The following is a 13,490-nucleotide window of genomic DNA, read 5'->3' as shown; positions in this document are numbered from 1 at the left end:
AGTGTAAAAAAATATTCCTGTATTTAGGTTTTATAAGAAAGGCAGAAGTACTGAAGAGGGAAAACGGGCTTGGCTGCTATACAAAGGGAAACAATTTGGGCATCTAAGTAGGTTGAAAGCTAAACAAGAGCCTGTAACAATGTAGTGTGATTGCAAATTAACTTATTACAATTAGATTACATCACCAAAAACACTGATCTGATCTGGAGAAGTAATTGCCCCACTCAGTCCTGTGTTGCTCAAGTGCCCCATTGTAAGAAGGATTTGATAAACTGGACAATTACCAGAAGAGAGGTAAATAAAAATGACCTTAAAAGAAATTCCAATACTGACCCTACAGCAGTGATGGAGAACCTATGGCACCAGTGTCACAGGTGGCACTCAGAACCTTATCTGCTGGCATGCGAGCCATTGCCCCAGTTCAGCTTCAAGTTGCACGTATGTGCCGGCCAGCTGATTTTTGGCTCACAAAGAGCCTCTGGGAGGGCGTTTCTGGCTTCCAGAGAGCCTCCAGGTGGATGGGGGAGGGCATTTTTACTCTCCCTCGGCTCCAGGAAAGTCTTTGAAGCCTAGGGAGGGTGCAACGTCAACCTATTGTGAAGTTGGGAAACAGGCTGTTTCTGGCATCCAAAGGGCCTCTGGGTGTGTGTGTGTGTGAAAGCTTTTTTCGCTCTCCCCAGGCATTGAATTGTGGGTGTGGATACTCACGCATGCATAATAGCGTGCACACTTACTCTTTCGGCACCCGAGAGAAAAAAAATATTTGCCATCACTGTCCTACAGTGTAGAACATAAAGAAGCAGAAGGTGAGATATATAACTACAATTTCAGCGTTAGTCCACAGAACATACGTGGACTGCGTGTGGTTCACAGGCCACTGCAAACCCAACAGACAAGCAGCATCTTCCTAAAGAGACCAGCTTCTCTTTTTTAGACCCTTCTGGATTTTTATTGCCTTAGCATCACACCCCTGCAGATTTTAGGAGCCATAAAGAAGGGTAAAAATAGCCCAGTGATGACCAAGATGGAAAAGTCAAGCTCCCTGTTCTACAGAGGAAGTTGGGAACTACTGTATAGGCAAAATGCAGGGAGGCAGATCTTAGTTAAACGGGAGAAAGAATGTCCCCATCGTAAAAATTTGCTTGGTTGTAGAATCTACTATCTTGGTTGGTGGCCAGTTCAGCTATGATGAAATGCTCCAGCTGAGGATTGCGCAACGTTGTCCGATTCTGATTTAATCCGCAATGATTTGTTGGCACTTTTCAAGTTACAACTGAGAATAGAAAAGAATAGAATTCTTTATTGGCCAAGTGTGATTGGGCACACAAGGAATTTGTCTTGGTGCATGAGAAGTAGAGAGAAACAGGAGGTCTGGATTTTTCTGGAAGGAAGAAGTTCCCAGCAGGTAAGATTTAGCTTGCCAACATGTTTACTTGGCACAGAGCCTATGTCTTTAACGTCTTCTCAAAATATCAGGTGCGTCTCTTTTTCTACCATTATTCAAAAAATACAAAACAGATTTTCACTGGGTTTGTTTGACAACCTTGATGGTGGTAGATGGGAGGTGAACATTTGGCTTTTGTGTGAATATTGGTGGGATTGAAAAAAAAATGCTACTGGTATTGTGGGTGTGGCTTTGTGGGCGTGGCTTGGTGGAAGTGGCAGGGGAAGGATACTGTAATATCCCCATTTCCTCCCAATCAGCTCTTGGGAGGCAGAGAATAAATGGGGGCCAGGCTAGTCAGAGATGGTATTTACCAGTTCTCCAAACTACTCCAAATTTCCACTACCGGTTCTCCAGAACTGGTTAGAACCTGCGGAATCTCACCTCTGATATTTCTGTGATTTAATCGATGGCCCATAAGAATCTGGATGGATTATTAATTTAGATCCAGATCCTGATAGCAAGAAATGTTGGTTGTCTGGTAAGAAAGGAATATCTATGCCCTAAGACAGTGATTTTCAACCTTTTTTGAGCTGCGGCACATTTTTTACATATACAAAATCATGGGGTACATTGAGCGGGGGGGAGTGGGGGGGGCTAAAAAAAGTTTGGACAAAAAAATTCTCTTCCTGCCTTTCGCTCTATTTCTCTCCCTCTTTCTCTCTTCCTTCCTTCCTTCCTCTCTCTCTCCATCCCTCTTTCTTTCTCTCTTCCTTCCTCTCTTTTTTGCTCTATCTCTCCCTCCTTCCCTGCCTATCTTTCTCTCTCTCTTGCTTTCTTTCTTTCTCTCTCTCTCTTGCTTTCTTTCACTCTCTTCCTTTCTTTCTCTCTTTCTCTCTCTCTTGCTTTCTTTCTCTCTCTTTCTCTCTTTCTTTCTCTCTCTCTCTTGCTTTCTTTCTCTCTCTTGCTTTCTTTCTCTCTCTCTCTCTTTCTCTCTCTTGCTGAGCCGCGGCACACTGGTTGAAAAACACTGCCCTAAGAGACTTAAAGCCTCATCTGCTGAATTTCTGTAGGCTATATGGCTCTTTTTTCAGAATAAAGTTGTTACTTTAAATTGGAGACTAACCACACTCAGCTTTCTGGATGATGCTGAATTCCAGTTTCCATCAGCCCGAGTGTGTGTGTGTAGGAGAGATATTGGGACTTGCCTAACAGCATTTGCAGACCTGCAGTGGCCCTCTTCCTGCTATCAATAAACACTAGAGGACCCTTGTGGAATGGAGGAAAATTCTCCATCTGAAGAGTGAGCTACAGTCAGGAGCGCTGGGCCCCCTAGTAAGTTACCAGAGAATTAAAATAGGAGGGGGTGAGTCCAATGACTGGATTCTTTTGAAAGCAGAGTTTGGCTGGTAACAGAACCTTGTTTCAACAGGCCAAGACTGATGAATGCCAAGCTTGTATTCCAGGTTTGGGGAACAAAATAATAATTCTATGTGGAAAGACAACATTCTTTCCCAGGAATTGCGTCAGTGGGAAAACAAAATGTAAAACAGTGTTACAGAAAGACGGTGGTGGTGGATATTTCTTCTGAGTCTAGATTTTATTTACTTCTGTGTGTGTGTGTGTGTGTGCGTGCGCGCGCACGCGTGTGGAAAGCAGGGAGAACTGTGAACATATATGTGTGTGACCTTAATTTCATTGTGCTGGCTCTCTCCTCTTTTCAAAGAACAAAGTCTCTGTTTGTGAATTTCTTTCAACAAATGCTAGAGTTGTTTTTTATTGCTGCTTCTGTACAGCCTGTACCACAAAGAGGAGTGGCACAAAAGGAGGCTGGAAGATAAGGAGTTGGTTTGGTGGAGTTGGAAAAGCCGGGAGGCTAACGGTAGATTTGAAGAAGGAAGGAAAACTTTGCAATTACATTCCTCCTCGTTAATTCCATCCAGAAGGTTTCCTCCTTTCCAGGCACCGAGAGTTGAAAGGACATTTGGGCTTCTGTTTTTACTTCCTTTGTGTCTCTTCCTTCCTTCCACAGAAACACAATGGCCAAACGGATTGTCGAGTCTATTCAGTATGGAGGAATGACTTTTCCCAGCATCGTGCATAGTGAAGAAAGTGTTCGCTATGCTCACCAGAGTTTTCAAGTGCGGGATAGTGATGTCTTCAACGTTACATACCCCAAATCTGGTGAGCCACACAAATACCATCCCCTTCTTCCCTGGAATTTTGAGATGTATTAATCTATACTTTCATGGTTTGTTTAGACTCACTTTTCCCTAGTCTAGTATATGTCAAGGCACCATTTCATCTTTAGCAGTGTTGTGGACAGATAAAATTATAATAGATAAAATTATAATAATAACTGTAAAAATATAATAATTTCCTAGAAGAATTACCAAAAATAGCAATATTTGAAGTGTGTGAAATCAAAATTTTATAAGCACAAAATGCCTTGTTGGAAAATTTTAAAAAGTGAGTTTGGATGTATGTTGGTAGTATTTGCAGTTCTGTCCATGACTGAAAGGTTGTCTTAAAACTTTGAGGCAGAAAGAAAAATAGTCACTTAAACACTGTGCGGTATATTGCATCCTCTGTTTGTCTTTCCATCCTTCCAATTTTTTTATCTATCGAAAGTAGTGACCAAGTTAACGGAAGTACATGCATGTGGGGAAACCCAAAATATTGAAATATTTTGTTTTCTTAGTGCTACTTCTTGTAAGTATGGTTCCACAGAATCATTTCAGATCCTAAATCTGGAGATTTCTGCCACAACTCCTACCAAAAGTGTTCTTGATGCGCTGCATATTCAGGGTATGGTTGAAGTATAGAATCTTCTTGTCTTGTTTTCAGGAACAACTTGGATGCAAGAAATTCTTACTTTGATCTATAGAAACGGAGACCCCACATTCTCACAATCAGTCCCTTGTTGGGAACGGGTGCCCTGGGTTGAACACAAGACAGCAGTCGAATACTTGGAGAACCGACCCTCCCCTCGGCTCATAACCTCTCATTTGCCTGCAACAATCTTTCCAGAAAAGTTTTTTAATTCGCAAGCTAAGGTGATTGCATTTGTACGTATATGGTTAGTGAGTGTGCATATACAGTGGTACCTCTACCTAAGAACGCCTGTACTTAAGAACTTTTCTAGATAAGAACCGGGTGTTCAAGATTTTTTTTGCCTCTACTTAAGAACCATTTTCTACTTAAGAACCTGAGCCCGGAAAAATTTCTCAGGAAATTTGAGAGCGGCACGAAGGCCCAGCCAGTTTCCTGCCATTCCCCCTTTAATCCCAACCATCTCGGGATTTTCTGGGCTGCCAGTGAAGCCTTTTGGTGGCGCTTAAGGAGGCTTTGGCAGTCCAGAGCGAATGAAGCATTTTCCTTTCTCTGGGCGCTTGGAGAGGGAATAAACCTCTGCCAGCACCCAGAGAAAAGAAACACTCCCTTCGCTCTGGGCAGCTCAGAGTGAACGGAGCTTTTTCCTTTCTCTGGGCACTGCTCAGTCCCTTTTTTTTTAAGCCTTAAAGTTTTGGATTTTTTTTATTCCCCTCACCTCATCTTCTTCCTTCAGCAGCGACTGTCCTCCTCCTCCTCTTCTTCCTTCTCCTCCCACCCTAATTCCGAGCTTTTATTTCTTTCCTAATGGGTTTGCACGCATTATTTGAGTCTGCAGAGAGGGGCGGCATGCAAATCTAATTAATAAATAAAATAAATAAAATATTTGCTTTTACATTGATTCCTATTGGAAAAATTGCTTCTACTTAAGAACGTTTCTACTTAAGAACCTGGTCATGGAACGGATTAAGTTCTTAAGTAGAGGTACCACTGTATTAAGAAAATATTGATTCATTATATTAGTCACCAGGACCAGAAGTTTAGCGCCTCGGTGATGCAGTGGTTAGAGTGCAGAACTGCAAGCTACTTCTGCTGATCACCGACTGCCAGCAGTTTGGCTGATCAAATCTCAGTAGGCTCCAAGTTGATTCAGCCTTCCATCCTTCCAAGGTTGATAAAATAAGGACCCCGATTGGCTGGGGTCAGTATGCTTACTCCTTGTAAACCACTTAGAGAGGGCTGCAAAGCACTGTGAAGTGCTACGTAAGTCAAAGTCTAAATACTATTAGCTTTTATACTTTTGCTGGAGCCTATCCTCAGGGAACTTCTTTGTACCAGGATGTCTACACATTCTGAGGATGGGCTCCAGCAGGAGTCCAACATCTCTAAAGACTAAACCTGTGGTCTCAATGACTGTCCCAGATTGCATCTTACAACATTATCCTGGGACACGACTTCATTTGTGAATTCAATTGCATCTTCAGTAAGGCGCAATTATAATTATAGTTTACAACATAGAAACATAGAAGACTGACGGCAGAAAAAGACCTCATGGTCCATCTAGTCTGCCCTTATACTATTTCCTGTATTTTATCTTAGGATGGATATATGTTTATCTCAGGCATGTTTAAATTCAGTTACTGTGGATTTATCTACCACGTCTGCTGGAAGTTTGTTCCAAGGATCTACTACTCTTTCAGTAAAATAATATTTTCTCACGTTGCTTTTGATCTTTCCCCCAACTAACTTCAGATTGTGTCCCCTTGTTCTTGTGTTCACTTTCCTATTAAAAACACTTCCTTCCTGAACCTTATTTAACCCTTTGACATATTTAAATGTTTCGATCATGTCCCCCCTTTCTCTTCTGTCCTCCAGACTATACAGATTGAGTTCATGAAGTCTTTCCTGATACGTTTTATGCTTAAGACCTTCCACCATTCTTGTAGCCCGTCTTTGGACAACCATGATGGCTAACAGACTACACCAAAATAATAGAAAATCCATTATGAATTAATGTGATGGGTTAATCTTAGTTATCTTGTGTATCTTGTGAGAGCATGCTTCCATTGGTCACTGCTAAGAAATCAGCCAGCAGTCAGAGATGGAGAATTCTGATAACAGGTTGACATTTCTGCCTGGCTTGCCAAATTGCACTTTGGGAAGGAACCAGAGGTGTATAGAAACGTTAGTAACTTGGTGGCCTGGGTTGCTGTGAACCAGGCCTGCCATGCCCCTGAGCTGGTTCTCTCAGTGATGCCATAGGCGCCGCCATCTTGTTTTCTGCTTCTGGGCATGTGCAGAAGCTTTTTTAAAGTACTGTGCCTTTTTCGGCCTGCGTGGCACATCCCTGAGCAAACCAGGATCTGGAACCCCTACCTGGAAGCAACTACTGGAAGAACCATTGAGATAAAGCCATTCCAACACTTGGAAACTATCTCTTCTAGGTTATTTACACCGTTCGTGACCCCAGGGATGTCTGTGTATCACTCTACTATTATACCAAGATGACTTCATTTCTGGAGCACAGGGAAATTTTTGGAGAATTCATTGAGCTGTTTTCAGCCGGAAAAAGTAGGTGGGAAGAGGTGGAAATTTATTTATGATTTGTTCACCAAAGGAAGTAGAATCCCTAGTAGAAAGTGTTAGTGCTTCCCCCTTTTATTATTCTTTTTATAAAAAAATTATGATTTTTAACTACAATAGTCCTCAATAGACCTCAATAGTCTTTTACAGATCATTTCCTGTTTCAAATACATTTTTATTTTATTCTTCTTGATGATCCATTTCCCCCTTTCCCATGTACTACCTTAAAGAGCCATAGTGGTGCAATGGTTAGAATGTAGTACTGTAGGCTAACTCACTGCTCACTTCAGGAGTTCGATTCTGAGCAGCTCAAGGTTGACTTAGCCTTCCATCTTTCTGAGGTCGGTAAAATGAGGACCCAGATTGTTGACTCTGTAAACCACGTAGAGAGAGCTGTAACGCAGGGGTCTTTGCTGGCTGAGGAACTCTGGGAGTTGAATTCCACAAGTCTTAAAGTTGCCAAGATTGGAAACCTCTGCTGTGAAGCACCATGAAGCGGTATATACATCTAAATGCTGTTGTTAGTGCTACCTGAGCAACTCTACTTTAGCTGGACTATCAACGTCCCAGGTTAATCTTGAACTCCTGCAGCTACCACCAAACACAATAGCCCAGAATTGATGGTGCTATTTCTCCGCATTTTGAGGTAGGAAATACATGAGAAATAATCAACAGTCTGAGACTTCAGACAGTCTAATAATCTGAGTCCTAAAATAAATTAATTTAGTTTAAAAATGCTTTAAAAAAATCAACTCTAGATCCAGAAAGAAACATGTCACTTCTGCTATGGTCTTCAGGGTTCTACCCATTTGGTATTATAATCTTACTCTGAGATCCTCCTTAGATTTTATGCTTAAGACCTTCCACCATTCTTGTAGCCCATCTTTGGACCCATTTCATTTTATCAATATCTTTTTGTAGGTGAGGTCTCCAGAACTGAACACAGTATTCCAAATGTGGTCTCACCAGCGCTCTATATAGCGGGATCATAATCTCCCTCTTCCTGCTTCCGCACGAATCCCAGCGACCAATTAGGTCCCACAGAGTTGGCCTTCTCCGGGTCCCGTCGACTAAACAATGTCGTCTGGCGGGTCCCAGGGGAAGAGCCTTCTCTGTGGTGGCCCCGACTCTCTGGAACCAGCTTCCCCTGGAGATTAGAACTGCCCCCACCCTCTTTGCCTTCCGTAAACTCCTTAAAACTCACCTCTGCCATCAGGCATGGGGGAATTGAGGCATTCCCCCTCCCTCCCCCCGGGCCTATATAATTTATATAGTGTCTGTGTGTATGTCTGCTTTAATAATGGGGGTTTTTAAAAATGTTTTTTAAATTTATTAGATTTGTTATGAATTGTCTTATTGTATGCTGTGAGCCGCCCCGAGTCTACGGAGAGGGGCGGCATACAAATATAATAAATAATAATAATAATAATAATAATAATAATAATAATAATAATAATAATAATTCATCCTTAACCACCAACGTCTTAGTCATCCATCCATCTTAGCCCCTTCATTATAGCCCCTTTGCTGTCTTCATTCTTTATATAATGAAACACGAGTTCCTTATGCTATTTTGTGTCATACAATTGATCCGCTTTTAACTGCCTCACAACTCACACCGTTGACCTCTGGCATGTATAAAATGCAACTGGTAAAATCCGATTGCTTCTTCCTCAGTTCGTTTGGGTCATGTTTTGTCTGACCTGGAACCAATTAAATTATGTCCTCTGATGAAGCAAAATGCCATGGCTTTGCAGAATCCCTTGTGTGTCAAATGCCTGTGGATGTCAAGTCTGCACTAACAATCTGCTTTGTCTATTAGATGATAACAAATGGATTTTGTCAGGTGAACTTTTAGCTCCTTGCTGTCTCCTTGGTATTCTTCCCTTGGGCTGACATGTGAGGGTTTTTTTGTGACAGAGTTAATAGATCACTTGTCAGACACTTGAGGGCAACATGGTCCTTCCCCCAAATGTCTTGGATTTTGGTTCCTTGATGCCTAGCCAGCAGGGCCGGTAGCAAGGGATTGTAGGAATTATAATCCAGAACACCTGGATGTGCAGTACACACCTCCTTTTGCGAAGAAGATTTAGAAACCACTTTTGATGGGATCAGTGGAATTTACTATTAACTAAATGCATGTGGGTTTCCAATTTCAGGATTATTTTGCTTACTATATTAAAATCTATGCAGTTACAAAAAAATGTTTTCCTTTTTATTTGCTTACCCCAGTTCTCTTTGGCACCTGGTTTGATCATGTCAAAAGTTGGTTGGCCTACAAGAATGAGAAGAAGTTTCTCCTTCTGGTCTATGATGAATTACTAAAGGTAGATGTCTGCCCACCTATAATCTATCTGTATATCTATTATGTCTATCTACCTGCCTGCCTATCTGTCTGTCTATCATTTTTCTCTCTCTCTTTATCTATCTATCTATCTATCTATCTATCTATCTATCTATCTATCTATCTATCTATCTATCTTTCTTTCTTCTTCATCCTCCTTCCCCTCCTCCTCCTCCTCTTCCTGTCTCCCTTGTCTGTCTGTCTGTATAACATCTGCTTGTCTGTCTGTCTGTCAGCAAGTCTGCCTGCCTCCCTATCTGTCTGTCTTTCTTTCTTTCTCTATCATTTCTTTCTTTATCATTTCTTTCTCTCTGCCCCTCTTCCTGTCTCTTGTCTATATCTGTCCATCTATCCATCCATCCGTCTGTTAATCCATCCATCCATCCATCCATCCATCTATCTTCTATCATCATCTTCCTCTTCCTGTTTCTCCTGTATGTCTCTCTCTCTATCATTTGTCTTCTGTCTGTTCTATCTGATCTTTCTATCTCTATCATCTCTATCTCTCTCTCTGCCCCTTTTCCTGTCTCTTGTCTATGTCTGTCTGTCCATTTATCTCTCTCTATCATCTCTCTATATCTCTATAATTTCTCTCTTCCACTTCCTGTCTCTTGTCTGTCTGTCCGTCCGTCCATCTTATTTTTATTCCTTGTTGCCCCACTCCAATTCACGAGTCATTTGGTCCTAGAGGTTCTGACTTAGAGAGCTAGCTTTTCCTCACCATCTTCTACCGTTAGGATCTGCGTGGCAGCGTCCTTCGCATCTGTGAATTCCTAGGCAAGAATTTGGATCCTGCTATGATTGACTCAGTGGTGGAAAATGCTTCCTTTGGAGTGATGAAGGACAACAAGATGGTAAATTACACCCTGGTTCCTGAAGATCTGCTGGATCAAAAGGCCAGCTCTTTCTTCAGGAAAGGTAAAAATCAAAAAACTTTGAGAAAATCTACAGTTCAAGGAATCTCCAAAAGTTGGTGCAGTAAGAAACAGAGTGCCTTATCTTTTTCCTTCCCTTCCTTTGTAGGAGTTTCTGGAGACTGGAAAACCCACTTTACTGAAGAGCAGAGCGCTGCTTTCTACCAGCTCTACCAGGAAAATATGAATGGTCTAGAGACCAAATTTCCTTGGGATGAATTCCAGGTTGAAAAACATCAGGAAACCTGAAATTTTGGAGGGCAGAGGGGACTGCTGCAATCCCAACATGCCAAACTTTGTGAATTTAAAGAACATATTTCATTCAAGATAGGTAGCCCTCAAATTATGACTGCAATCTGGATCAGGATTGCTGTCACTAAAAAGTACAATCATGTTAATTGTTAGATGCTTAAGTTCCGGTACCAAAATAACTTATCTATTATAAAGTACTATGCTTTTGTATGCCATGTTTTTGTTTGTATGTTATTTTGTCTTTCTTTCTGTTGTATTAAATGTAAATAGTCAATAAAGATTTTTTTTAAAAAAAGTACAATCTCACAAGGAATTCTCAATCTGAGTATTGTATTGGCAGTTCTGTATTATAACTTTTTCTGTCATTAATCTTCTGCGTTTCTATGTTTCTAACCCAATACTGAACACATCCCAGACCAAGAATGAGTGGGTGCTACTGTGGGGAGGGTGGAGAGAGGCCCTGAAAGACATGATGCAGGCCATGTAGGTGCAATGTTCATGCATCATGTCTTGGGTACACAGGAAAGCCAAAGAAAGAGGGTGTGGGGTGCGGACATATTGCAAGTGTCAGTTCAGATAACTATGGAAAGGTAGTGTGGAGAATATGAGTGTGTGCGAGCACAGGGAAGCTGGAGAATGTTATGTGTTATGTGTAAATGTGCCCTCCACCCCTCTACTCGCAACAGTATACCCTACAAAACTAGACTTACAATCCTAGGTTTAGAAAGCTTAGAACTATGTCGCCTTAAACACGACCTAAGCATAGCCTATAAAATCATCTGCTACAACGTCCTTCCTGTCAATGTCTACTTCAGCTTCAACCACAACAACACACGAACACATAACGGATACAAACTTAGTGTAAACTGCTCCAAACGTGACTGCAGAAAATACAATTTCAGTAACTGAGTAGTTGATGCAGGGAACTACCTGACTCTGTAGTATCATCTCCTAACCCCCAAAGCTTTACCACTGATAATCTCTAATAATTCCTAAGAGGTCAGCAAGGGGTGTGCCTAAGTGCACCAGAGTGCCTTCCGTCCCCTGTCCTAATGTTTCTTTTATTTTTTACTAGTACCTTGCATATGAATATTACTATATCTAATGTTTCTTCTTATTTTTTCTTGCTACTAGTATCATGTGTATGAATATTATTATATTTTTACATATCTCCAATATGTACTTGACAAAACAAACAAATAAAATAAATAAATTGTGGGGAAATTGTGGAAAGAGGATAGGTGTAGATGGGTAGGCTCAGCTGGAGGGTGAAATTAAACAGGTCATCCGTTTGGAGTCATTGCGCAACCACAAGCGGCTCAAGTCCAGCCTCCCCTGAATTCTGTTGACCCTTATCTAGCGCCAATTTATCTTTGACCCTTAGCTGACCAGATTCTTTTGTATTGGTAGCAACAATAAACTTTTTAATGTTTTGAACTCAGTGAGTGCTCTTGGTTACTTGCACCTGACAGTATGGAGCATGTGTGAATGAAAAGGGGAGCAGGGTGTGATGTGGGAAGAAAGTGGGGGGAGATTGAGCGACATGCAGTCTTTCCCACCAGATTCCCCATTGACTTTGCTTGGTGGGAAGGCATCAGGAAAGGTCCAAAAATGTTGACCATGTGACTGTGGGCTGCTGCAACTAATAACATTCTGGTCCAATGCCCTTCATGGCATCGGACCAGAATATCTCTGGGACCGCCTTCTCCCCCTGGAGATTAGAACTGCCCCCACCCTCCTTGCCTTCCGTAAACTCCTTAAAACCCACCTTTGCTGCCAGGCATGGGGGAATTGAGATATCTTCCCCGGCCTATACAATTTATGTATGGTATGTTTGCATGTATGTCTGATTAATAATGGGTTTTTTTTTAATGTTTTTAAATTATTAGATTTGTTATGAATTGTTCTATTGCTGTTGTGAGCCGCCCCAAGTCTACGGAGAGGGGTGGCATTCAAATCTAATCAATCAATCAATCAATCAATCAATCAATCAATAAACATGTGTGAGCTGATTGCAGGCTCCTGAATTCACATGATTGGAGCTAGCGGGTAATACTAACCATAATTACGTCCATTCATTCAATACTGATGTGACTCCAAATGGTCGCTGAAAGAATGATCATAACTTGAGGGCTACCTGCAAGCCCTACTTCTATTAACTACAGCAGAGGTCCCCAACCGCCGGTCCGCGGACCGGCACCGGGCCGTTGGGGGTTTTCAGCCGGTCCACGGCGCCAGGGCCCCCTCGGCCTTTCCGCACCACCAGCGGCGCTCCCCCCGCCAGCCAGCCAAGCCCCGCGCCCGCCGGAACCGGCTCCTCGCTCTCCCCCTGCCGCCCGCCGCGTTTGCAGGAGGTGGGGAGGGTCGGGCGGCCCGCCAAGGCCAGGAGGGACGCCGCTGCCCCCCCTTCCCTCTCTCCGCCCGCCGCTGCGCCTCCTTGACGCCGAGAGGAAATGCCGGCAAAGGCTTTTCTCAGCGGAGGTCTTCAATGTCGGGGGCGCACGGGCGGTTGCACACGCTCCCTATCTCCCTGCTAGCCCACTCGGAGTATTCAAAATAAGAAAAACCTTTGCCGGCGAAGGCTTTTCTTATTTTGAATATTCCGAGTGGGCTAGCAGGGAGATAGGGAGCGCGTGCAACCGCCTGTGCGCCCCCGACATTGAATATCACCTTCGCCGGCCCCACCTCTCCTGCAAACCCCCTTGCTGGGAGCCCGGGGCGAAAGTGCTCTCGCAAAGGTGAGGCGGGCAGGGCGTGCGCGCGTCACCGCTGAGAAGAATGGAGAACGAGAGTGAGTGATAGCAACAGACAGCAAGATAGAGAGAAAGTGAGAAAGAGAGAGTGAGAGAAAGGGGGGGAGAAAGAGATAGCAAGAGAGAGAACAAGAGAGAGAAAGAGCGTGAGAAAGAAAACAAGAAAGAGTGAGAGAGAGAGAAAGCAAAAGAGACAGAAAGAAAACAAGAGAGAGAAAGTGAGAAGAAGAGAGAGAAAGAGGGGGAGAGAGAGAGAAAGAGAGGGAGAGGGAGAAAGAGAGAGGGAGAGGGGGGAGAGAGCAAGAGAGGGAGAGAGAGAAAGAGAGAGGGAAAGGGGGGAGAGATAGCAAGAGAGGGAGAGAGAGAAAGAGAGAGGGAAAGGGGAGAGAGGGGGGAGAGAAAGAGAGAGGGAGAGAGAGAGGAGATAA

The 13,490-nt window shown here is 42.9% G+C and overlaps 1 protein-coding gene across 1 annotated transcript; it reads left to right on the top strand.

Annotated features, from left to right (window-relative positions):
• Positions 1 to 1,349: 1,349 nt before the first annotated feature.
• LOC139154894 (sulfotransferase 2B1-like) lies at positions 1,350 to 10,604 on the top strand. The gene is made up of 7 exons (XM_070729965.1): positions 1,350 to 1,476; positions 3,417 to 3,568; positions 4,232 to 4,440; positions 6,661 to 6,787; positions 9,032 to 9,126; positions 9,881 to 10,061; positions 10,167 to 10,604. Exons 1-7 carry the CDS (start codon positions 1,448 to 1,450, stop codon positions 10,304 to 10,306), a joined length of 933 nt encoding a protein of 310 aa, XP_070586066.1. The 5' UTR covers positions 1,350 to 1,447; the 3' UTR covers positions 10,307 to 10,604.
• Positions 10,605 to 13,490: the final 2,886 nt, after the last annotated feature.

The sequence above is a fragment of the Erythrolamprus reginae genome, chromosome Z, assembly GCF_031021105.1.
Source record: "Erythrolamprus reginae isolate rEryReg1 chromosome Z, rEryReg1.hap1, whole genome shotgun sequence".
Classification (NCBI taxonomy): Eukaryota; Metazoa; Chordata; class Lepidosauria; order Squamata; family Dipsadidae; genus Erythrolamprus; species Erythrolamprus reginae.
Note: the sequence above shows the minus strand (reverse complement) of the source record. Positions and strands in the feature narration are given on the sequence as shown.

What these genes read in the sequence shown, in the direction of transcription:
- LOC139154894 (XM_070729965.1), top strand. Translation starts at nt 1,448, where the DNA reads ATGTCTTTAACGTCTTCTCAAAATATCAG. An exon ending in CGTTACATACCCCAAATCTG is followed by an intron (nt 3,569 to 4,231) that starts GTGAGCCACACA and finishes TCTTGTTTTCAG; the next exon opens with GAACAACTTGGATGCAAGAA. An exon ending in GCTGTTTTCAGCCGGAAAAA is followed by an intron (nt 6,788 to 9,031) that starts GTAGGTGGGAAG and finishes TGCTTACCCCAG; the next exon opens with TTCTCTTTGGCACCTGGTTT.